The sequence below is a fragment of the Typopeltis vanoorti genome, chromosome 6, assembly GCF_054136105.1.
Source record: "Typopeltis vanoorti isolate ZY-2024b chromosome 6, IOZ_Tvanoo_1.0, whole genome shotgun sequence".
Lineage (NCBI taxonomy): Eukaryota > Metazoa > Arthropoda > Arachnida > Uropygi > Thelyphonidae > Typopeltis > Typopeltis vanoorti.
In genome coordinates, this window is record NC_143554.1 from 155,105,524 (window position 1) to 155,132,141 (window position 26,618).

At 35.0% G+C, this 26,618-nt stretch overlaps 1 protein-coding gene across 2 annotated transcripts in view; it reads right to left on the reverse strand.

Moving 5' to 3' along the window:
• LOC150106122 (uncharacterized) overlaps window positions 1-26,179 on the reverse strand; it is a 273,819-nt gene extending 247,640 nt beyond the window's left edge. For both annotated transcript variants that reach the window (XM_090394494.1, XM_090394493.1), the window contains exons 1-3: window positions 26,094-26,179; window positions 22,749-22,878; window positions 6,511-6,690 (exon numbers count right to left, since the gene is read on the reverse strand). In XM_090394494.1, coding sequence (XP_090250620.1) covers window positions 6,511-6,690; window positions 22,749-22,856 — 288 coding nt within the window. In that variant the 5' untranslated portion in view covers window positions 22,857-22,878; window positions 26,094-26,179. The remainder of the gene's footprint in view (window positions 1-6,510; window positions 6,691-22,748; window positions 22,879-26,093) is intronic.
• Window positions 26,180-26,618: the final 439 nt, after the last annotated feature.

Below are 26,618 nucleotides of genomic sequence, written 5' to 3' on the forward strand. Positions count from 1 at the left end.
AGAATATATGCCTAGTCTAGCCATAAATACTGTTACAAATTAAACAGGGCATATACCTTTAATCTATCTTACATCTATCTATTATCATTAAAAAATATATCTTTAATTTAATCTTACATTTAATGTAAGTGTATATAGCACATAGCAGCATTCAATGTTTGAAATGCCCCCTTTTGCCTTCATGTATGCCCGAAGTCCATGAGGCCACATATCGATGGCAGCATGCATAATATCCAACGGAAATGCTACCACTGCTCACTCCAAATCCTCCTTCAGGCTGACAATGCCGGGGTGTCACTTTTTGCAGGGTATTCTTCAAGTTTCGATCACAATTTGAAGTGCAGCAGATTAAGATCAGGACTTCCAGATGGCCAATCAGATTTGGATATGTGGTTGGGCATATTTGCATCCAACCACTGCTGTATGGTTTTCACCATGTGAGCAGGGGCTGAGTTCTGTTGAGGGGCCACTGCCTACCTACCATGAAACAAGGTATTGTTCAACGGTCATGCAGAGGAATGTCTTGATAACTTTGGCAGGTTTTGTCCTCTTTCTCACAGAAATGTAACTTGGATACCCCCCCCCCAATACGTCATTCCATCTCCCACCAAACCATAATTGACACAGGGTGATGACCTCTCTGAATCCTGGGTGCTATAGCACATGATGTGGGACCATCCAGAGCATATACTGATCGTTTTGGCAGTTAAATGACTCTTCAATGGTGAAAATCTTTCTCGTCTCTAAAGAGGATATCTCTCTGTCTGTTATTCACGTACCACTGGAGAAGTGGTACGTGATTTAATTTAATCATCCTCTGCCACATAAGTTGTGGTGTTAGAAAGCGTCCAGTAGAACTATGATAGGCTCATCCCTAGGTCATCAATTAGTATAAGAGTGTGGTCTGAAACGTTCTCGGCCTAACAATGAAAAAACAAATTTATAATTTCAAAATTATTTTTAATTTTCAACATAATCTCCCTTAAGATTAATAGATTTATTCCAGCAATGCTCCAGCACCATTATCCCGTCCCTGTGGTGGTTCTCAGTAAGATCTGCAAAATACCCCTCTATCTGCAATCACCTCTTGATTCGAAGAAAAATGACGACCAACGAGGAAGAGTTTTAGTTTTGGGAACAGATAGAAGTCAGAGGGAGTCAAATCTGGGGAATAGGATGGATGTTCCAACAATTCATAGAGCAGATCCCTTATTTTTCCCATTGCCAAAACACTTTTGTGGCAGGCACACTGTCCTGATGAAAGATGATTTTTTTTCTTCTACAAACCAAACCGGGTCTTTTCTCACAAATTTTTTCATCTAGTCTGGTTAAAAGATTGGAATATAACTGGGGAATAGGGGTATTGTTTTACTCTTTTCAAGATAATTAATAAACAAAATGCCTTTAGCATCCCAAAACACCGATACCATGACCTTCCTGCTGATGGAACCGACTTTGTCTTCTTTGGCGCTGAACAACTGGCTTCTGTTTACTGTTTTGACTGCTGTTTGGATTCTGGTGTGTTATGGTGAATGCAAGCCTAATCTGTAGTAATAAATCAATGCACAAAATCAGTTTTATTCTTGTTAAAACGCTCCAAGCACTGTTCAGAGATTTTCATGCGAGTGTATTTTTGATCTGCTGTGATCAAGCACAGAACCCATCGTGTGCAAAGCTATCCTACACATTCTTTTGAAATGCCTATAGTCTCAGCAATTTCACGCACTTTGACTTGTCAGTCATCCAATACCATATCATGTACTTGATCAATGATTTCTGGTGTTGTTACACTTTTTGATCGTCCTTCATGTGGATCATCTTCAAGGCTGGTATGGACAGATTTAAACTTGATAGCCCATTTCTTAATTGCCGAAAACGAAGGAGAAGAGTGCCCATAAACTTTTATGAACTTCGAATGAATTTCTTTTGCCGTTAAACCTTCTTTTACAAAGAATTTTGTAACTGCACGATCCTCAATTTCATCCATTTCAAGGGATACAGACAACACTTTTGCTTCAGATAGCTGTATAAAACAAACTACTTGATGGAATGACTTGAATTTCACAAGGATGCTTATGACAGATGTACCAACTTGGAAAAAAAAAAATCTTGCTGATAGTTTTGCCATCTATGGTCGAGGCCGAGAACTTTTTAGACCACCCTAATACCCGTGACATCATTTTCTGTGAAATGTTCATCTCTTGCAGCATTACTTTCTGCATTCTCAGAGGATATCAGTGAAAATGTGCCTTCACAGTTCTCATAAATTGTTGTGCACTAATGCAGTATGGTCGACCTTTCTTTAGTATCGTTATAACAGTCAACAGTTCGATACACAAGTATCCTACTGATCTTGAGTGTTTTTTGCATGTTGAAAATAAGTGGCTGCATTCCAACCTTGTAAAGTAATATTACAGCTATATCGATTCTCATAATCCCCCCCCCCCACTGAATCGACCAGTACAGCTAGACAACTCTCTTGCTCTCTCTACTGATAAACATGTAAATATTGGCTGTGCATAGTGCCACTAACAGAATTGGGCCCACACAATTCTGTGGGCAGCATATGAGTTTGTAACAGTATTTATGGCAAGATTGTATAGAGTTCAAAGGGAAACAATAGTTAGTTTTTGTAATTCAAATACAATGTTACATAGCTTGTTCATTATTACAAAATAAATAACAAAGAAAGAAATAAAATTATGGAGAGGTTTATTATTATTATTATTATTGGCAACTCTATAGAGTCCTTAGACTCATCGAGGGAGGACCTAAACATCATGCCAAGCACTATCCAACATTGTCACAGTAACTATTATACTTTACGTTGAACATATTCATAGTCATGACATCCACAACAGACTCTAGCAACCTATTCCTCTCAATCACCATTCTACAAGCAAAAAATCTAGTCTTGACACCTCTGCTAATTAAACTCTTCCTCAGTTTCCAAGGATGGCCCTTAGTTCTTACACCACAAGACCTGTGCTGAAAAATTTCTTCTGTATTAATCTTGTAAAAGCTCTTCAGTAATTAGCATGTCTCAATCATACCACCTTTTCTGCCTGTCAACCAATTTCTGTAATACAAAAATCTTCAGCCTGTCCTCATAAGGTTCATTCCATAGACTTGCTACCATCTTGGTCACTCACCTGTGGATCCTCTCTACCTCCTCCTCATTCCCAAGAAATCTGGATCACTAGATCTGTGCCCAACAGTCAAGATGGGGTCTTACCAATAAAGAGGTATAATAAACTGCTTGTCAGGATATTCTTCAATAACTAAGTAATCCAATGAATTGCTTTAGTCACTTTTTCAATATGACCTCTAAACTTTAACTTCCTATCTGCTAACACCCCCAAATTCCTTGCTCCATCAACTTCCTGGAGTACAGTTCCATCAATGTGGTACACAGCTGGAAATCTTTTCAGCGTAAAATGCATAACGTTACACTGCCACATTAAACTGGCATCTGTTCTCCTCTGTCCTGTCTATCCAAATCATCTTGCAAAATTTTAACATTCTTTTTCTTAACTATTACTTTACCCAGTTTTGCATCATCAGCAAACTGAATAGTTTCTCTCAGATCATTTCCTATATTGTTAATGTGCAAATTAAATAGTAGAGGCCCAAGAACAGAGTCCTGTGGCACACAACTCATCACAGGCCTTGTACTGGACTCTATTCCTAAATAAACTACAGTTTGGTAACTCTCCATTAAACACCCTCTTATCCACTTCAACTTTATATCCATCCCCATGCGCTGCAATTTATTAGAATTCCATGCAATATCCTGTCAAAAGCTTTGCAAAGTCCAGCAGTATCACTGTAAACCCATTATTTTGATCCATCTCAGCTATCACTGTATTATAAAACAAGAGCAAGTTACTAAGGCATTACCTGCCCTTCACAAAACTATGTTGCTCCCCATATAGTATTCCATTTCTGTCTATCCATTCCTGTGTTTTGCTCCTGACCAACGTTTCTAGTACTATGTGTGTACAACGTTTCTACGACTTCTGATATGCTGATTGGTCTGTAATTTGCTACATCAGTCGTAGAGTTTCCCTTTATGCAATGGAACTATTCCCCATCCCCTCTTTCCACCCCAATGGAACTAACCCAAAATCTGGCGATAGCATACAATCAGAGCAGTTAAAATATGGATAATATTGTAAAATTTCAACAGACAGACGATGAAATTTAAATCAATAGGAGTGAAGAACTTGTTAGATTCCAAAGAACTCTGTGTTTAATGTCAATGCATGGTAAGCAAGGCCAGATTTATCATATTTCAGAAATTTGATGTAGTCCTAATGTTCTTTAGTTTATACTCAGAGCAGATTAGTACAAAAAAAAGACAGTTTCCAAGCAAGTCTGAAGGTGGCATATAGATTATACTTGCAAATAGCCTATGTTATTTGCTCTGATGTTCCTTTAAGGTTGGGTATGGTAACTCTTTTTTAGAACGCATTGGAATATGGCTGAGGAATAATGTGTATTAACAATTTTCTGGATAGTGATTTGGTTACATACAATAAAAAAGCCTTGGGCCAGCTATCTCTATTGGGTAGCAGTGGAGATTGAACTGCCCACTCAGTCTCCAAAAGTTAGATATTGCTCAACGGCCTCACCTACTCCCTATATACGGGAATAAAAAGACATTAGCTGATTTTATTTTTTTTTTTGACTAAGGTAATTTTTATTTTATTTTATTCTTCCAACAGAGAGGAATTAAAAAAACAGTTTGCTCATGCAACCTATTTTTCTAAATCTAATCTGTTTTCTAACCTGTTTCTAAATCTAATCTGTTTTCTAACCTGTTTCTAAATCTAATCTGTTTTTCTAATCTGTGTATAAGAGTTTTGACAATATCTGTCTTCTTTGATGAATGATGGCATGGATGGATGTAGATACAGCAAAAGATTTTCTTTCAACAGAAAATTGAATACTGCTTATAGAAGTACAGAATAAAACACCAAGAAAGAGGAAATTGCTGGATTCACATTCAATAGCGAACTCAATATGGGAGTATCGAGTTCGCTATTGTACATAGAGCTCATTTCAGCACTAAATTATAATAATTTTGTCTCAGAATGGGACCAAACTGCAGAAGTATTATTCATGATGCAAAGTCAGATAGGAGGTTGAGGGAAAGCGATGCTGAATTATTGACTTTCCAGATTTCCATAAAATAATCAATCAGAGCTAAAAATAGAAATGCTCATGGCTGTTCCCTCAATCTGCTTATACAATTTATTCTGCCATGTAAAGCAACCTGTTTCTGTGATGAATTAAAGCAAGTTAACAGCATCCTCATGGAAAGAAATCAGCTGAAGAGGTTTTTTTTTTAATTGGTATGTTGGTGAAAAGGGATTCTTCATTATCCAATAAACACAGATCTTTAATTTTATCTTTGAAGTCAATGCTATTTTTAATATAAGAGCTAATGGCCAAAGAGGTTTCAAAGAAGGCAAGATGGTAAGTGAGAGACAATCTAATTAGCTATATGATTTAAAGATAATAATTTTTATTTATTTAATGGATAACCTTGGAAAGACAACAGATATATGGAGGATGGATATGATGAATCTGCAATTTTCAATGGTGAAAATATTGGCATTTGTACTGTCAAAATGCTGATATTATTCCTGTGTGTATAAATCAAGGAATGCATTAAATTCCATACTGTGACTGAGATGCAAGTAAGCACATGCTACATGGCTCATAACTTGTGAATCATGTTTTTATTGTTGTCATTTGATCTTTGCTTCTTTCCATGATGATGTCCTTGTAACAAGGAAGAAATAAATTCTAATTTTCTGCACAGAAAATTAGAACTTACCATCTTGTCTTCTTTAATCACGCAGCCATGATTAAAAATTATTCTCACTGCTACTGCTTTTCTTGGCATGATGATTATCTACTTGCCCAAATTACTAATGGCTTCTTAACATGATTACCATCCTCTCACTGACTACTTAATTCAGAAAGAGATTTAATTAAACTGAAACTTAAATAATGACTTCTCTCCTCAGTCCAATGGTTGGTAGGAACAATGCTACATGACTATGAAATAATAATGAAACAAGGCAGTTTTTCCGATGCTTTTATTGTCCAATAAGCATTTTTTTTGACTGCAGATATGTGTTCATGATGCCAGTTTGCTGTTTTGAGGACAAAAAAAAAAAAAAAAAGTTTCTGAGAGAAGAAAACCTCCAGCTCCATATGAAACCAGCTAACTCACCTTTAATTAAAAAGTCCCGATAAAGGTTCTTTGCATCAGAGATGGATTTCTAACCCAGGTCTTTCCAAACAAAGGGCTCTTTTGAAACCAACTGAGAAATGGAAGCTCAAAACAATGACTACATAAAAATAAAATAGTTTTGCATTTAAAATGATGACTGTAAACATAATGAGTAAAGTGAAGGCAAGCAATAAATTATTAAAATGGGATATGTTTAAAACTAGAATTGCATGCATAATTTGATATGTGGCAGGAATACTCACTTTAATTTTCAAACTTGCATTAACATCATTCTTCTTGAATGAGTCCTGATAAGGACTACAATCTAAACCACTTTTGGAACATGAAGACTTTAAATGCTCAATGAAAACACTGCGATACATTTCAGCACTGCATCTTGAGCATTTGACTCTAGGAAAGCTGCAGTGGCACTTGAGAGATTTCTGTGTAAAAATATATTAAATGTAACTTAAAACTAGTATTATATTTAAGAAATTATCAAAATTCATCATTTATACATATATTTTACTTAATTTTAACTTACCATGCAATCTAATGATTATTTTAAATGCTGCATTAATAATGACTTGGATGACTATATTAATGTCTTCTGCTTATCATGGATTTTAGGCCAAGTGGCTTGTTCCAGTCTCATGCAATCACTTTCTTTGTCTTCCAATTCTTCTTTTTCCATTTATTTTATATTCAAATAGTATTTTTGGCAGTCTGCTATTGTCCATTCGATTTAGATGTTCTATCCATTTTTGTTTATATTTATTATATAACAGTTAACTGTTTTATATTCAGGGTTTGTAAAATTTCATTTTGGCTACTTTGAATCCATTTTTCTTTCTTCTTTTTTTATGGCCCATGTTTCACTTCCGTATAATAAAGTTGGTTTAGACAGGATGTTATATAGTCTGATTCTGGCATGATTTTGTACCAGGGATGGCTTAAATATATTATTTATTATGCCATTTACTTACAATCAATAAATCGATTCCTAGGTATTTGAAAGTATTTCATCATCATTATCATCAAATTCCTGACATGTACCCTCTAAGGATGTACAGGTTATGATAGTACTACATGAAACTTACATCATTACTAACTTCTAATCTACAATTTTCCTCCAAATCAATTTGTTACCTGTCAAGACTCCAACATTATCAGATCTTATATTTCTATCTTCTAAGGCACTTTCTTGAAAAATATTCAATAAATGCATCAAAAAAGGTAGAAACACCCAAAATATGGAATAATGCAGACATCATTTTACTGCATAAAAAAGGGAAGCAAAAAAGAAATTAAAACTAGAAAACTACAGACCTATTAGTTTGTTATTCCATATTTATAAGCTTTTCACAAGAATTATAACCAATAGAATAGAAATAAGACTTGATTTGATACAACTTTCTGAACAAGCTGGTTTCAGAAAGAACTTCATTACAATAGATCATATTCAATCAATAAGCCAGCTTATTGAAAAATGCAATGAATACAACCTTCCTCTTCACATGGTCTTCATAGATTTTAAGAAAGCTTTTGACTGCATAAAAACACCATTAATAATAGAAGCCCTTAGAGATTTATGGTACTGAAAAACAATTTATTGACATAATAAAATATATTTATGAATATGCTACAGCAAATATCATTCTCAATGAACTAAGCAAAAAATTTCACAAAAATCAAGGAATAAAGCAAGCAGACACCATTTCTCCCAAACTCGTCACATTAGCACTGGAACATAGGATGAAGCAATCAGGAATAGTCCAATAAAGGAGTCAATATTAATGGAATTAAATTAAATAACCTAAGATTTGCTAATGATATTCTTATTATTTCAAACAATATTAAAGATTTAAAAGAAATGATAGAATATCTAACAAATAAATCACTAGAAATTGGACTAGTCATTAATTCTGAGAAAACCAAAATAATGACAAACTGAAAACCAAAATAATGATAAACTGAAAAGGATATGATGAAAGACAGCATTATTAAGGTAAACAATAAAGAAATTGAAATAGTAGATGAGTAGGTATACTTAGGAAAATTGTTAATAATGAAGAAACAAGGAGTCATGGAAGAAGTGAAAAGAAGAATAGCAATGGATGGTCAACTTTTGGAAAATTGAAGTGATTTTTACACAGCAAAATAAACCTGAGAACAGAGTAAGACTGTTCAATCAATGTGTATTGCCTGTTATGACATATGCAGCAGAAACCTAGCCAATCAAAAAGGAAATAATAGATAAAATACAAAAAAAAAAAAAAAAAAAAAACAGAAAGTAGAATGGAAAGATGTCTGCTAAACATAAGACTTAAAGATAAAATCAAAAATGAAGAAATAAGAGCTAAAACAAAATTTTCAGATATAGGAGAAAACATACTTTAAAAGAAATGGAAATGCACATGACACATCGCAAGACTCAAGGACAATAGATAGACAAAAGTTTTACTGGAGTGGGAGCCATATGAAGGTAAAAGATCTGTGGGAAGACCTGAAAGAAGATAATCACATGATATAAAGAAAACAATACAGGGCAATACATAGCTATATTTAAGTTACAATTGAAAGAAATATAGGATAATGTCAGCAGTTACAATTGAAAGAAATACAGGATAATGGTTTGATGTAAAATCAGGGGATAAGACAAGATGCACGTTATAAATTAATGATACCAAGAAATTATATACTTGGTTTAATCCTTTATACAAGTATAAGCAAACAAAGTTTGTGCCTAAATTATTTTCAGGACTGGGGAAACTCATATAACTTCCCATCGCTTGCCTTAGTATCCCATAATGCAAAGCACATTTCCTTGCATACATGTATAATGCTATGCATAATAGGAAGGGTCACTACCCAGACTGGTTTCAACCTTTATTGAGGTCTGTTCAGTGGGAGCCAGACCTAGAGGTGATACTAAAGTTGAAGTAATGCAGAAGTCATATTTTCATATACGAGTTGCCAAAAGGTGTCACACCTTATTATTAAATCACTCTGGATTACAGAAATTTAATAATAAGGCGTGACAAATTGTATATGAAAATATGACTTCTGCATTACCTCAACCTTAGTATCACCTCTAGGCTACTACCCAAACCAGTTTTACCCTTTGCATTACTTTAATATTGGTATCATTTCTAGGTCTGGCTTCTGCTGATGGGACCTCAATAAAGGTTGAAACTGGTCTGGGTAGTGGCCCTTCTCATAATGCACAGCATGTCATCCCTAAGGATATGTGCATTGCATTATGGGATACTAAGGCAATCGATGTGAAGTCTCTTGTTGTGAAGTTGTTGTGAAGCAGTTGTGAAGTGACTTCACATGCAAACTCTGTTTGCTTACACTTGGATAAAGGATGAAAAAAATAATATAATTTCTTGGCATCCTCAATTTATAAGAGCATAGATAATGTGCATCTTTGTTGGAAGTTTTGTCACTTGGTTATAATCCTTTTAATCCTTTATCCAAGTATAAACAATCAAAGTTTGCACCTGAAGTATTTTCCATAATGCATAGTATTATGATCCTCAAGGGCTCACTCTAGTGAGTACGGGAATGGCAAACCCGAGGCCTGATGCTGGACCATGCCTTACTTCATGTAATTCACGTCTGTTATGCTATCTGTAGACTGGTCCCTATCTTCTTTCTTTATACTTCCTCTCTTCTTCTTGTTCCTTCTCCCCAATGCTATTAGAATAATTCGAGGGCTAGGGGTGAATCTCTTCTATTTACTTTATTTTCTACCTTTTGTAGTGAGAGGAGTAGCCTATTTTAAGCAGTGGGAGTCTGCTGCTCTCCCAGGTTTGAAACCATACCATAATGGTTTCCTGAAGGAAACCACCTCAGTAATATTTCCAAGAAAATACGGTGAACTCAGCAAATTTAGTTTCCACGACTGGCAAAAATGGGGTCTATCGGCAAACGATGGATGTCATGTCCAGCAGAAAATGAAATGAGGCTTCTCAGGTCATTAACCTACGAAATCCTCAAATGGACAACGAGGATGGGATCCCAAGTATTGAGGAAAATAGGAAGAAAATAAAACATCCAAGAGAGAATGAGATAGAAACTATACATGTTGCAACTTGGAATGTAAGAACAATGTCAAGAGCTGGTAAATTAGAGAACTTGAAGAAAGAAATGGAGTAGAATAAATTGGATGTGGTTGGTCTAAGTGAAGTCAGATGGGAAGATATAGGAGATTTTGAAAGTGATGGTTACAGAATTATATATTCCTGTAGAACACGGGGGGGGGGGGGATGGAGTAGCGTTTGTTTTGAATGAAAAGGTTAAAAATTCAGTGGAAAAAAATAATATATAAAAGTGACAGGGTGATTATGATTAAACTGAAAGCAAAGCCTGTGGACATAATGATTATACAGATATATATGGCCACAAGTAGTAACCATGATGAAAATGAAGTAGAAGAGATATATAATCAAATAGAAGAGATAATGGAAGAAGACAGAACTAAAAGGTATACCATCTGGATGGGAGACTGGAATGCAGTGGTAGGTAAAAAGGTAGAGAAGGGAATAACAGGAAGATATGGCCTTGGAAAAAGGTATGAGAGAGGTGAAAGACTTATAGAGTTTTGTAAAAGACACAAACTAATCATTGGTAATACTTGGTTTAAACTTCCAAAGAGAAGAAGATATACATGGAAAATGCCAGGTGATATCGCAAGATACCAGATTGATTATATGTTAATAAAAAACAGGTATAGAAACAGTGTAAAAAGGATATCAACATATCCAGGAGCTGATATTGACTCAGACCATAATTTGCTCATTATGGAATTAAGAATACGATATAAGAAAATAAACAAAGGTAAAAGCAAGAAAAGGTGGAACCCAGAAAAACTCAAAGGAGATGCAGGTAGGAAATTCAGAGAAGAACTGGAAAATAAAAAATGAGGAACAAAGAGAATATATATGAAGAAACAATGGATGTTAATGCAAAATGGAATCAACTGAAAAACTTGATATATGAAACAGCCTGAAGAGATAGGTTTTGTGGAAGGGAAAAGAATTAAAAAACCATGGATTACAAATGAAATGATAAGAAAAATGGAAGAAAGAAGAAGATGGAAAAATGTAAACACTGAAGAGGGAAGAAGAAAATATTAAATAATGAACTGAGAAGAGAAACTGATCAAGCGAGAGAGGAATGGTTGAAAACAGAATGCAAAGAAATTGAAGAAATGGAAAAAAGGGGGCGATATGATAAAATGTTTGAAAAAGCAAAAGAAATTACAAATATTAAAAAAAGCATAAGAAATCTGCCATTAGAAGATAAGCAAGGAAAACTGATTTATGATATTGAAATACAGGAAAAATAGGAAAAAGAAAACCAGGACATCCTCTTAAACGATTCAACAATGACTTCTAAGGCCGGAACAGGCCATGCTAGGCCTAAATCCTTGATATGCATGATGATGATGATGATACTGAAATACAGGGTGAAAGATGGAAGGAATACATCGCAGAACTTTCCGCAAAAAATGACAGACCAATAAAAATTCAATTGGAAGAGCAAAATGAAATCTCAACAGAAGAAAGAGGTCCTGAAATACTAAAGTAGAAACAGCAATTAAGGAATTAAAAAGTGGAAAGATGGAAGGAGTGGATGGAATACCTAGTGAAATCCTAAAACAACTGGTGAACAAAGGTATAACAGAAACATGGAAACTCTGTAACCTCATTTACAAAACAGGAGTATGGCCTAAAGATTTCACATAGAGTATTCATATACCAATTGAAAAGAAAAGCAATCCTACTAAGTGCAGTGACTACAGAACTATAAGCATACTCTCACATGCCTCCAAAGTAATGCTAAGAATATTAAATCAAAGATTGTATAATAGAGTGGAGTATTTTCTGGGGGATGATCAATTTGGATTTAGAAAAGACAGAGGAACTAGAGATGCAATTGGAGTAATGAGGACTACATGCGAAAGGAATAGAGAAGTAAATAAAGAAGTTTATATTTGTTTCATCGACCTTGAAAAAGCATTTGACATGGTGAAATGGGAAAATCTGATGGAAATATTACACAAAATAGGTTTAGATTGGAGAGACCGAAGGTTAATAGCTGAATTATATATGAACCAGATGGCCATAATAAAAACAAAAATAAGAAAAACTAAAAAATGCGTGATTGGCAGAGGTGTAAGACAGGATGCTGCCTGTCACCGACACTCTTCAATATATTTGCAGAAGAAATGATAAAAGAAGCATTTTATGAAGAGGAAAGAGGAATCACTATTGGAGGAGAACAATACAAAATATTAGATTTGCAGATGATCAAGCATTAGCTAATACTGAAGATGAACTAATGCAAAAATTTGAAAATATATGCAAGAAGTATGGTATGAAAATTAACACAAAGAAAACAAAAGTGATGAGAGTCTTCAGGAAATCAGGAAGTATCAAGGTGATGATGAATGGAGAAAGTGTAGAGCAAGTGAGACAATACAAATACCTTGGTAGTATAATACAAGAAAATGGAAAATGTGACATGGAAATAAAAGAAAGAATTAACAAAGGAAAATATGCCTTTTATAGCAAGAAAAATTTGTTTATTAATAAAATGAATAAAAATCTAAAGAAAAGGCTTATTAAGTGCTATATTTGGAGTATGACCTTATACGGGTCAAAATCATGGACAATTATTAAGAAAGAAGCTAAAATGTTGGAGGCATTTGAAATGTGGTTTGGAGAAGAATGGAGAAATTAAAGTTTACTGAAAAAATCACCAATGAAGAAGTATTACAAAGAGTTGAAGAAAGAAATTTACTAAAGGCCATAAGAAGAAGAAAGCATAACTGGATAGGACATGTATTAAGAGGAGACAGCCTACTGAAAAGAATGATAGAAGGGAAAATTGAAGGAAAGAGACCAAGAGGAAGAAGATGACTAACGATGCTTGATGATATAATGGGAACAAGAATATATCAAGAAATGAAGGAGGAAGCAAGAGACAGATGAAATTGGGGGAAGAGAATCTGCTGAGTTATACCATTGGACCTGTCAAGAGACAGAACACTAATGATGATGATAGTATTATGGAATACTAAGGCAATTGGTGTGAAGTCATTAGCCTCTATATACAAGTAGCCCAGTCATGAAGTGACTTCATGCACAAACTTTTTTGCTTACATTTGGATAAGGATGAAACGAAGAATATAATTTCTTGGCATCTTTAATTTATAGCATAACCAAGTGAAAACACTTTCAATATAAATCTCTGCTCTTATTCATCTATATGGATTGCATTATGAAAGAAACTGGCATTAAACCTGATATTAGAACTGGAGATATCAAACTTAGCTCTATGCTTTACACAGATGATGCTATGCTCCTAAACACATCCGGTGGAAGTCTCCAAGATTCTCTAATTAAACTGAATTACAACTGTAACAAATTTGGCATGAAAATCAGCAATAAAAGACCAAAACCAGGAAAATAGGCAAGAACATAAAAAACTTCGACTGCATTCTCAATGGAGAACCTAGAGAACAAGTAAAATATTTCAGCTATTTAGGCACAATTTTTAGTGAAGATGGCAAATTAAATTTGTAAATAGACAACAGAATAAGCAAAGCTGGTATGGTGGAAATCCAATGAATTTATATGGACCAAGAGAGAAATTAGCTAAACCATCAAACTAGCAATATACAAAACAGTGTTCAAAACAGTTTTACATTATGGATCTGAGAGTTGGATTAGATATAAAGCACTTGATCAAAGACGAGACAACAGATATGAGAAGTCTGAAGAAAATTAGGGGCCTGAACAGATGGTATCCTTGGCAAAATTGCATTAAAAATGAAGACATCAAGAAAAAAATGTGACATTGTTCACATTCAAGAATGTGTGAGCAGGTTATCTAATCAAAAAGTGTGGTCAACTAAACAGAATGGGAGAAGAATGAGAGCTGATCTGGTGAGCCGAGTGGTTAGTATATCCACTTTCCATCCAAAAGTCTGTGGGTTCAAATCCAGGCATGGCCATGGATGTTTGTGATTGTCTGTGAAAATACTAGTGGTGGATGGCAGCAGATAGCATTGGTGTAGTTAAAGTGGTTCATTGTAGTTGGCGGATTGAGTGGTGGAGAGTTATAGAATAGGTGTCCTCCCTTGATGAGTCCTTGGAGGTGTCACGTAATAATAATAATAAGAAAAAAAGATTAATAAAATGTATGATGCCAAGATGGCAGGAAAAAGATGCAGAGGAAGGTCTAGGTGGATTGATTCATCCAAAGTGCCTTAAAAGAACAAAATGTTAGAAATGACAATATTGGAATGCTGACAAGTAATAGACTGACATGAAGAAAAATCATTGATAGGAGATTAATAATGATGTAAACTTAATCATGTAAATTATTAAAATTCAATTAACAAAAGTTTTGTTGAACTGATGGGTTTGACAAATAGTTTTCAAAACACTACACAAATACACGTTATAACAGTTAATGATATACATAAAGAATGATAATCGTTAAGATTTCTACCTGATTAGATTAAATAGTTTTCTTGTTTGAAGGAAAAAGGCAGTTGTATGCTAGAGATGGACTGCATCTTAACATGGAAGGACATAAGCGATTGAAGAAGTTATTGTTTTCTGAACAGGTTGAAGTTATTGGGCAGGGAAACTAATATTGAAAAGGTTGAGTGTAAGAGAGAGAAACTTTAGCACTGATTGTGTATTTATTGATCCTTATAGGCTGAATAAATTGCAGAAGAGAGGGGATAAAAATCGGCATAGGACTACGGTAGTTAATGACTTATATATCAGTTCTAAAGCCAGTACAAGATCTAGAGGGAATCTGCAATTTTTGTATACCAATGCTAGAAGCATTCGAAATAAGAGAGAAGAATTTTTGGCATTAGTCAGTGAAATCTCACCAAAAGTTGTAGGCATTAGTGAAACTTGGCTGTCAGCAGAAGATGTGGTCACTGGAATTGAATGTGATGGGTACACTATTTTCAGGGAGGATAGAGAAGACAGAACAGGGGGAGCAGTACTGTTGATGATAGCTGATGTGTTGCAGCCAAAGAAAGTAGTATATCATGATGATAGACATGTGAATAAGAGTTCATTTGAGGCAGTCTGGTGCGAAATAGCGACCAACGCAACCAAATATACAGTTGGATGCTGCTATAGGCCAGGGAGTACGGGGGAAGATATTGAATTCATGCATCAGCAACTTAGTGCAATGAGTGAAGGCTTGGTGATTATTATGGGGGATTTTAATTACGGTGATATCAATTGGAAGGAGGAAATATCACGTAGCAAAAAGGAAATGGAATTCATACATCTTCTACGAGATAATTACTTGAAACAGCACATAACTGAAGGGACACGTGGTGTGAGAGTGTTGGACCTGGTTATTGGTTCAGAGGTTATATGCATAAGTAAGGTGTCCTCGTTACCTCCAGTTGGTGAAAACGATCATGTGGTATTGACTTGGGAGGTTGCAAAATCTGTGGATTTTTCTATTAAGAAGGGGTATGTACGGAACTACAGGTTAGGCAATTATAACAAGCTTCGGAGTGAGCTTGCAGCCATCCCATGGCAGAACATATTGCAAGGGAAAGATGTTAGCAGTGCTTGGGATAAAATCAGCGGGTATCTGAGGAAAGCAATATCAGATTGTGTCCCCATGGTTAGGAGGTCAAACAAGGCAGGCATTAGATGGATGAGCAGTAGTATCAAGCTTGAACTGCAAAAAAGAAAATGTTATGGAGAATTTACAAGGAGAAAGGCGATCAGGACACCCATGAGCAGTACAAGGCTCAAGCTAGGAAAGTTACCAGCATAGTAAGAAAAGCTAAATCAGATTATGAGAAGACCTTAGCCAAAGAGATCAAGGGTAATCCCAAAGAGTTCTTCCGCTATTTGGCAAGTAAGAGGAAGAATGACTTCGGAAGGATAACCTTAGTGGGTGCTGATGGTATTGAGGTGACAAAATCAGATGTAATAGTCGAGTTACTGAGTGATCACTTTTCAAAAGTCTATCACCCAAGTGAGGATATCTCTATACCTACAGCAATACCTAATGTGAGAATTGAAGCTAAAGAATCAGAGGTATTAAATATATTGCAAAACTTAAATGCAAACACTGCGGTAGGCTTAGATGGAATATCAGCTCGGGTGTTGCGTGAATGTGCAAATGAATTGTCAACCCCTCTCACCTGGATATTTAACTTAAGTTTGAACTCTGGTATGGTCCCTAGGGAGTGGAAGTTAGGCAAAGTGGTTCCTTTGCATAAGGGTGGCTCTAAAACTGCGGTATTGAATTACAGACCAATCACCATCTCAGGAGTAGTGGTAAAAGTATTGGAAAAGATGGTTAAAGACAAAATTCAAGAATGGGTGGATCAGGATATGATACTCTATAGAGGCCAACATGGTTTTGTTAAAGGTAGATCCTGCCTTAGCAATCTATTAACTATTCATAATAGAATAACATCTGAGTTGGACAAAGGAACTGGCTACACAGTGGTACTTCTGGATTTTGCTAAGGCTTTTGACAGGATACCCCATAGAACACTGTTACGCAAATTGGAGCAGATGGGAATGGATATTAAATTGGTGATATGGATAGGAGAATGGCTCAGGGAGAGATACCATAAGGTGGTGTATGGAGGAGCCGAGTCCAGAATGAAGCAGGTGACCAGTGGTGTGCCTCAGGGCTCTGTGCTTGGGCCAATGTTGTTTAATTTGTATATAAATGATATAGGAAACGGCTTAAAGGGAGATATTCAGTTGTTTGCTGATGATGCAAAGTTGTGTAGTGCAATAAAAAATCAAGCTGATGTTGAAAGTTTGCAGGAGGATTTAAATAAGCTGGTAAAATGGGCAAAAGAAAATGGATGTCAGTTCAATGTGGAAAAGTGTAAAGTCATGCATTTTGGGATTAAAAGATTACCAGCTGTGTACTACATCGATGGAAAGGTACTCCAAGAGATTGATGAGGCTAGGGACTTAGGGGTATTGGTAGATAGGGAGATGAAGTTCAGAGGACACATTGCTAAGGTGTCCGAGATTGCACATAGGATTACTTGGTTGTTGAGGAACACACTGACATCCAGAGATAAAGAGGTTATAATTCCCCTTTATAAAGCATTGATACTTCCACATTTGGATTACTGTGCTCAGGTCTGGTCACCTGGATTCCTTGGAGATGAGGAGGCTGTGGAGAGGGTTCAGAGAAGAGTGACCAAGTTGGTGAGTGATATAAAAAATGCTCCCTACATTGATAGATTGAGAGCTTGTGGATTGCAGAGATTGGTTGATAGGCGAAGAAGAGGGGATATGATAGAAACATTCAAATTACTAAAAGGTTTTTATAGGATTGATGCAGGGGAAATGTTTCAGCTGTGTGAAAGTGATGGAAGAACAAGAGGTCATCTCTGGAAATTAAAGAAGAGTGTGGTTAACAAAGGTGTCAGAACAAGGTTTTTTGCCTGGAGGGTGGTGAATGAGTGGAATTCATTGCCTGACTTAGTTGTGAGCTCTTCGTCTGTAAATGAATTCAAGAAGAGATATGACAGATATTGTTTTGCTAGTTTGGGTCTCCCGCGATGAGTCTACTGACTCCATGGAGATACCCGTAATAATAATATTTAATAATAATATTTGTTAAGGTAAAGTTTTAATCGTAACAAAACTAGCAAAATGCCACACCCAAAATAGAAATTTGTTTAAAATTTGCCAAAATTTTAAAATTTAAAATTTGTTTAAAATCAGCCAAATTTTGAAGAAATTTTCAATCCTCCTTACTATGTAAGGAAGATTTAAAACAAAGAGCGGTCTTAAGAAATATTTAGAAATCTAATTTTTAATTAAAACTATATTTCATAAGTATTTTATATTTCTAAGTATTCTAGTATTCTAAATTTCTAATAAAATCTAGTTTTTCTTATCAAATTCGTTCTATGATAAGTTGGGCTAAACGTTTTATTTTTTAAATAATTTGAAATCCATGCTCTAAAAGCCTAATGAAAGTATTTCAAGCCACTTCAGACCTCCAATAAACAAGGCAGTGATCTTGCATAGTGAAATGAAATTCATCTTCCATCTAAAGCATTCAAAAAACATCCATCTCAACAGCAGAAAAATGCATTACAATTCACAAATATGCACCTGGGGAAAAAAAAAAAAAATTAAGTTTCTCTCTCTCTCTCTCTTAGTATCAGAGACGTATAATCAGGGTGTACTATGTGCACTAAAGACTCCCCTAATTGTTTCCTGGTTTTATGTGATTCCTAAAATTAAACACAGCATACTAATACTTCATAAGACACTTTTTGACACAGAAACATTTTGCATTCGTGTTAATAGGCCAGGTGTGCAGTCACAAATATGGACATCTTTGAGCCTTTGAAAAGACGTACAGATGGCACAGCAGTTAATTTCTTAGTGTTCCAGTAGTTTTTAACCACTCAGAAGGCAAAGCAGGGCATATACACTGAGACAACAGCACCCAGAAATCAATGGCTGTGATTGGTTATTGTGTAAGCCAATCCAATTGAACATTGTAATTTGTCATGAGTTGCTATTTTTATTTTCGGAGTTTCATCTTTTGTGTGCATGATGTGTAAACTTATGTGTTTCGGATGTAATTTTCTATAAATAATTTATACATCAGGAAAATTATGGAAACAACTACTGCATTAGAGTAAACTTTAATTTAACATAAACTAAAATAAATACTTGATGTTTCGACCTTCACATTAAGGTCGTCATCTGGAGTATACACATATATACAAATTCAAATACAAAAACAAGCTGTACTACAATCTACATGGTATGCTAAAGTTAAATATCAACTGTTAAAACTATTGGCCTAAACTCTAATGAAAAAAAAAAAAAAAACCCTTACTACATCAAAGTCCTGTTATTATTATTATCTATTAGGTTACAAAATTAAATTAAGCTGGAGAGCAACATGTTCACACCAAAAAATTACTAATACAGGGAACTGCAGTTGTTGAACGACTCTGATCTCGAACAAATCGGTTCCCGAACATATTTTCTGAACAAAAAATGCACCGATTTCTGAACAGAATCTTGGTTCCCGAACAGACAAACCGGTAACTACATGCTATGAAGCTGAGATGTAAGGCAGGAGAGTGTCAGTAATGCGGCAGCCTCTGCTCAGTGCAAACACCTGCTCAAATTTGCAGTGCATTTTCTTGATTTTCTTTGTGTTTAGTTGTTTCTTCATAAATTACAACTCTCCTCCATATAGTTAAAGTGAAGTTCAATTTTCATCTATATTTTATCTATTTATTGTGTTAATTCTTTTTGTGTAAGATTTTATGCATTTTCATTGATTTTGTATACGATTTTATTCATGAAGTACTGTTATAAAGATTTAAACAAGCAATCATTTGGGTTCAGGAACTGATTAATCCATTTTACGTTAATTCTTATGGGAAAATGGTTTCAGTTTTCAAACAAATCGGTTCCCGAACAGCCTTTAGGAATGTTCGACAACCGAGGTTCCACTGTATAAGTGTACATATAAATTATGACAATTTATTATTATTATTACGGACAACTCCAAGGAGTCGATAGACTCATCAAGAAGGCCCTAACATCATGTCAAGAACAACTATTCGACATTCACACAGTATCTATTATACCTCGCCTTGAACTCATTCACGGTCATAGCACCCACGACAGACTCTGGCAGCTCATTCCACTCATTCACCACTCTCCAAGTAAAAAACCTAGCTCTAACACCCTTGTTAACCACATTCTTGCCCAGCTTCCACGTATCCCCCCCCCCCAAGTCCTCCCACCACCAGGTGGGAGGACTTGGGGGGGATACGTGGAAGCTGGGCAAAAATATCTTCTGGATTGATCTTATAGAAACCCTTTAGTAATTTGAATGTCTCAATCATATCACCTCTTTTCCGCCTATCAACGAATTTTTGCAACCCACAAATCTTCAATATGTTCTCATAAGGTTCATTCCACAGACCTGCCACCATCTTGGTCACTCGTCTCTGGATCCTCTCCACCTCCTCCCCATCAAGAAGAATCCCTGGCACCCATATCTGGGGACAGTAGTCCAGACGGGGTCTTATCAGGGCTCGATATAGAGGAACAATAACTTGTTTGTCTCTGCTTGTTAACATATTTTTCAGTAACCAAGTGATTTGATGAGCTGATTTAGCCACTTTTGCAATGTGTCCCCTAAACTTCAACTCTCTATCCACCAACACTCCCAAATCCCTGGCCTCAAGGGTACTGACAATTCTTTAGCCGCTTCATGTACGACACGAGCTGGTATACCATCCAATCCCACAGATGTATTGACATTGAGGTTTTGCAATAGACTACTCACCTCCACCTCATTCACCACAATTCCCATATAATCTATTGGTTCATTCAATTCTGCAATGCCACCACCTGGATGATATACTCTTGCAAAGTGCTCGCTCAGTAATTCAACTATATCAACTAATTCGGTTACCTCCCTACCATTGGCATTCTTTAAAATCATTCTGCCATATACATTTTTCCTTTTACTTGCAACATATCGAAAAAAATTGTTTAGGATTCTCTTTAGCCTCCATGGTCAATGTTCTTTCATAATCCTTTTTTGCTCTTATTACCACACTCGTTACCCTTCTGGCCTGGGCTTTATAGTGTTCATGTGCCTGCCAGTCACCTTTCTCCTTAAATTCCCTCCATAGTTGTTTCTTTTTTTGCAGCTCAAGCTTAATGGTGTTATTCATCCATTTAACTCCTACTTGATTTATTATTCGGACTCTAGGTATACAGTCAGCCACTGCTTCATGCAAACACTTTTTAACTGCCTCCCATGCACTCAACTTCTAGCCCTTGCAGTTGTACATGCCATGGTACTGCACTAATCAATCTCCTAAGCTTGTCATACTTACCAGCCCGGTAATTCCACATGTACCCTGTCTTAATTGAAAATTCCACACCTTTAGCCACCTCCCAAGTCAAGACCCCATGATCACTCTCTATGGATAATGGCCAATAAAAAGTGAAAAACTAAGTGGGCTGAATGTGTGTCATCCAAATTCTTGGTATTTTTATGCCACCATTATTGTTAAGATTAGGGTGGTTAATCAAAATTTTACAGGCTTCTTTAAATTTCCATTCATACCAGGTTTTTTTATGATGTAAAGAACTAGTACTTTTGGTATAGGGCAGGGGTTCCCAACTCTATGATCGCGGTCACCATGGCGCCCATCGACCAATTTGTGTGTGCCCGCCGCTGTTTAACCGTGTGCCGTATAGTTTGAAATAATCACGCAACAATTCATGGCATGCTATATGACGCATGCGTTAATGACACATTACTAGTATTAAACGCATACAATGTAAAGTAGATGCGCATTCGAAGTTGTTCATTCCAGTTTAAGAACTGAAATATCATCATATTCTCCTAATTATGAAGCACTGGCCAATGAAATGCAATGCCAAAGATCACACTAACTTACATATATATATATTTAAATTTTTATATAATGTAAACTTTTAAGTAATAAAACATTTGATTATAAGGTAAACTTTGTAAGTATTCATTTAACAAAAGAATTCAAAAAATTTGCTTGAAAAAATAGATGGTGCCTGTCGCTCTACCAGTATTTTAGAATGTGCTATAGGAAACAAAAAGGTTGGGAACCCTGGTGTAGGGTATTAAAAGCATGATCTGAGAGGCCTGCTTCACCAAAATTGTTAAATTTAATGTGTCGTTTGTGTTCTTTTTTAAAGATAGGGATTTACATCCATAATTTCCATGATGTATTCTGATCACTGTGTAAGCATGAAGGAAAGGATAAATAATTTATAACTTTTTAAAGCATCTACACTGTTTCATATTTACAATAGGAAACAGTGTAGATGATCTACTGAATGTCCTGTTTTCGGCTAAAGCTTTTGCAGATTCTTTGATAACTGAAGTAGGTTGGAACTTGTGCATAAATAAGTAAGTAAAAAAACTTATTTCAGCCTTTCTTTGGTTCAATCTGGAAAAATAATAATTTTCCAAGTGATTACTTTTTCCAATTTCTATGCATATTATATGGCTGTATTTAAAAATCATATCAAAATTGAAATTATCCGTGTCTCACTCTAGTAGTTACCAATGATAATCTAATCTCACCACAAAGCACAAACCCTTGTGCTTCTCACGTAAACGGCATGCATGAAGCATAGCTGTTGTTCATTTGACTTTTATGTTTTCCATATTTAAAATTATATTAATTGATAAATTTAAGTAGGCAAAGCTATCCTACAATCAATGCACTGGACCAATTAAGATTGGTACTGATGTGCTATACACTATTAAAACTTTGAGATATCAATAAAAATGCAATCATATGGTCAAATTGACCTGAATTTTGTAGTATGGGTTATATAAGCCATGCAACAGCACACCAAACCTAATTGGTCATGCAACAGCACTGCTCAGTATCTATGTATTTACTTACCTTAAGCTTACAGTTTTGGAAATGTCCATTGCAATAACTACACTTCACCACAATGTCATTCTGAATGCCTATTTCTTCTGGCATGCATTCTGGACCTAATGAGAACATTTTACTTTCTGCAAACCTATTTCTGAAAAACAAATACAATTTTTTAAGAGTACAATATAAAGAAAACACCTTTTTTTTTTGCATAAATAAACACAATCACGAAGAAAAAACTGCCGTAATGACATAAAATATCAAAAAGAGTACTCTTCACATATCAGGAAATATTTCAACATCCCTTTGTATTCATAGTTACACTTCTGTAATGTCATTACCAATCCGTTCAAATTGGAAACCTGTGAAATCCCATTCAGGATTTCACAGGTTTCACATAATCATTACCGCACACATACTCATTTATCAGGAGGGTAGCCAGACACATGCTTGATTTCATCCTCCTTAATATTTCTAGTTTCCCTGGTTTTGCACCCACACTCTCACTAAACACTTTCTCCAAACTCCAAAACCATTTAAATATATCCGTCAGACATATATATGTCCTTTCGTCCATCAAATTCATGATATACATGAATAAATTGCACGCCATTCCTTCTGCACAATCTTCTCATTGACTTACTGGCAATCATGGCCCTTTCTCAGTTCTGTCCTATCATACCAAGTCAGTAGACACAATCTTCATTTTTGCTTCACGAACATCCTTTATCTTCGCTCCTGGAAAACATGCTTTTGTCACTTTCTCATTAATTATACCTCTTGTCATTGAACCCCCATACAATACTATATCTTTTCTCCCAGTTTCTCCAATTGTTCAAGCTCATGTGTTGTCCTGTGAAGGAGTCTGCGTAAGCATGAAATTTCTTTCCATGCTAGCATCTCATCATCCACATTATTATTGCATTCTCCACAACACTTTGACAATCCTGCTTTATATCCATATTATCAGCCAGTTCATTCTTTTGTGACTTACATTTTTTATACTTGCTTATGAAATATTTGTGACAAATATTTTCTCCATTCTCATACCACATACTATTTACTCTCAACAACAAATACATTAAACACATGCTACATTGCACAAAATCCCATATGTTGATATCAGTCGATATCGATGTCTTGGTGGCCATTTTTCTCGTATGCATCGGTGCCATAACAAAAAACATTTCAAAAAGTATATTTAACAACACCACTTGGCAATAAAGTCAAAAATAAACAAAATACTACCAAATATATATATAACAATATTTCTAATATCCACAATATCAGACCTTGCGGCCTGTTCCAATCTCATACCATCACTAAAAGGTGTCTTCCTCTATTTCTTTTTTTAATACTGTCTCTGATAGTAAATGTCACAAAATATATTATTATGAAAACAATTCTAAAATATAAACCAAAATATGCTATTCATATTTTGGATCCATTTGTTTCTATAATTATCTACTTATTATAAAGATGTTTCTTGTAATAGTTCTTGAAAAATTTTTTTTCTTATCTAGTTTACTTACTGCTGTTCTTCTCAAGTATTTCATTCCTTCTGATATTATTCTCTATTGGCATTGTCCATGTTTCACTTTTATATAATATAACACTACTATTGACAAAACATTGAATATAACACTGAATATTCTTAATGCTGTACTTCTGTGTATTACATTTGGTTTTAAAATATTATTAATTATGCAATAATTATGGTAAATTTATTAACTGTATATTTTCAATCCGTTTTTGTTCAACATAGCTTATATTAACCATGCCACACTGATTTGTTATTCAGTACAATTTTGCTTCTTATTACCTCCCTACTTTAAATGCCATAACGTTTGTTCTATCAAATATATTCAATGCCATATTTGGTAACAATCTTGTCAAAGTTGTAAAAAGATAATTGAAGTTCATCTTCTGTATCAGCAACCTTTTTTTTTTTTCATCTGTATCTGAATAATATGTTTAGGTAATTTCATAATTATATTGCTATGTTATTTAGTATAACTTGATCCATAGAGACCCCAGTTAAGACTGTAGGATTATACTATTTTACATTCATTCTGTACTTGAATTCCCTTCTATAATACCTATACCTACACTCACATTCATATTCCTATCTTCATGAGTATGAAGATGCCTTGGTGAAAGACTGGCTTCATAATTATACTTAAATTATTATTATCATTATTATTATCTGAGACCTCCAAGGAGTCAAGGACTCATTAAGGGAGGATGTAAATTATCAACGCAGCTATCATACCTACACTTGAATTCATTCACACTAGATGCTGGAACCAATGAATTGAATCTGACTCTGGGCATTTCAGCAGTGGCATAAGGGATGAGATGTCTACTTGTAAATGGTTCCAATCTTCCTATAATCGGTACAAATTACACCATACATGACGTTTGCATGTTATTCATGTTGATGCACATTACTGAAAATCATCACAATTACAATTTTATCTACAGAGCAGGTTCCTAATAATTAAATATGTCAATGTAAATGGTTGATAATGACAAATACATAATTTGAGAATCTGTTGAAAAAATTTATGAAATACCTAACAAAAAAAAATGGAAGGAAATAGTTTAAAGTGATGATTCTGAAAATGTCTACTTTTCTAAGTGATGACTGCTAATATTTGAATAATATTTGGAATAATACACACTGGTAAATAAAATGATACATGTTTCTTAATGGTTATTTTCTCCCCATTATTATTCTGTATAATTAGCCTACGTACATAGTCAAAAGAATCAACCGTAGGGTCGAGAGATCACTGCTTTTAATACAATATCCTCTCGTTTTTAAGTTTTTAAAATGCAAAGAAACATCTAAAATAAGTGATGCAATCTATTACTAATTTAATTATAATGTTATAGTATCCATAGTTGTAAACCGATATTTATAACTAACCTTTCCCTGGCAAGGGTTACAGGAAAATGCTAGGAATAAAAACAATCCTTGCTAAATATAAATGAAAGCCCTTATATATACATACACACCTGTCATTAGAATGTTTCTCTGAGCTCTGTGCTGAATTTATACTGGATAGAAAGAGGTAATTTCCCGCTTTACTTAAAGAGACTTCGAGCTCAAAATTATCTGGTTATCTTCTGATAAATGGATGGAGAAAAAACAATTATTGATAAACGCTGTTTATATTATTTTATCAGTAAAATTGCGGAAAGGCAGTTACGTGGAAAAAAAAAAAAAAGTTTAAAACACAATCTCTAAATTTATCTGGAGTCATTAATACTGCAGATACAAATGTCGCAACATCATTCAAACACTGATTAAGGTTTGAATATGTATAATTGATATGTATAATGAATACATATTATACGTACTCCGATAATTATTTATGTTAGTTTCTGCAGAGCGATTAGCATCAACCCCTATATCAAAATGTGAATCAAGACAATCAAAACAAAACGGCTTATCGTTATCGTTGTTTGTACACACGGTCTATTTTTGAAATACGGGCGATAACTCACGTGGTTAAAGCAGCGCTACCTACTGGCGAATTTAAGTTTTTCCCCAACCATCGGTTTCGTTTCTACACCTGCCTGTTTACAAACACAAGCGTTAAAGAACGTGGTTAAAACAGCTCTACCTGCTGACAAACTTCATATTTTTACTCGAATTTATGTCTGAATTCGTATCTGTGATTTTGGTAGATACCCTTCTCACACATTTTCCCTCCAATGTTTAGGCCTTTCTCTGTGATTGTGAGCTGCTAAAAAGTGCCAGAAATGTTATTATATTATTGACCGATTACTTTACACTGTAACTATGGTTATGTTTTGAGGTAGAGGTAGAGAGGGAGTTGAAATTCGGAGGGCATATTCCAAAAGTGTCTAAAAAGTTCATAA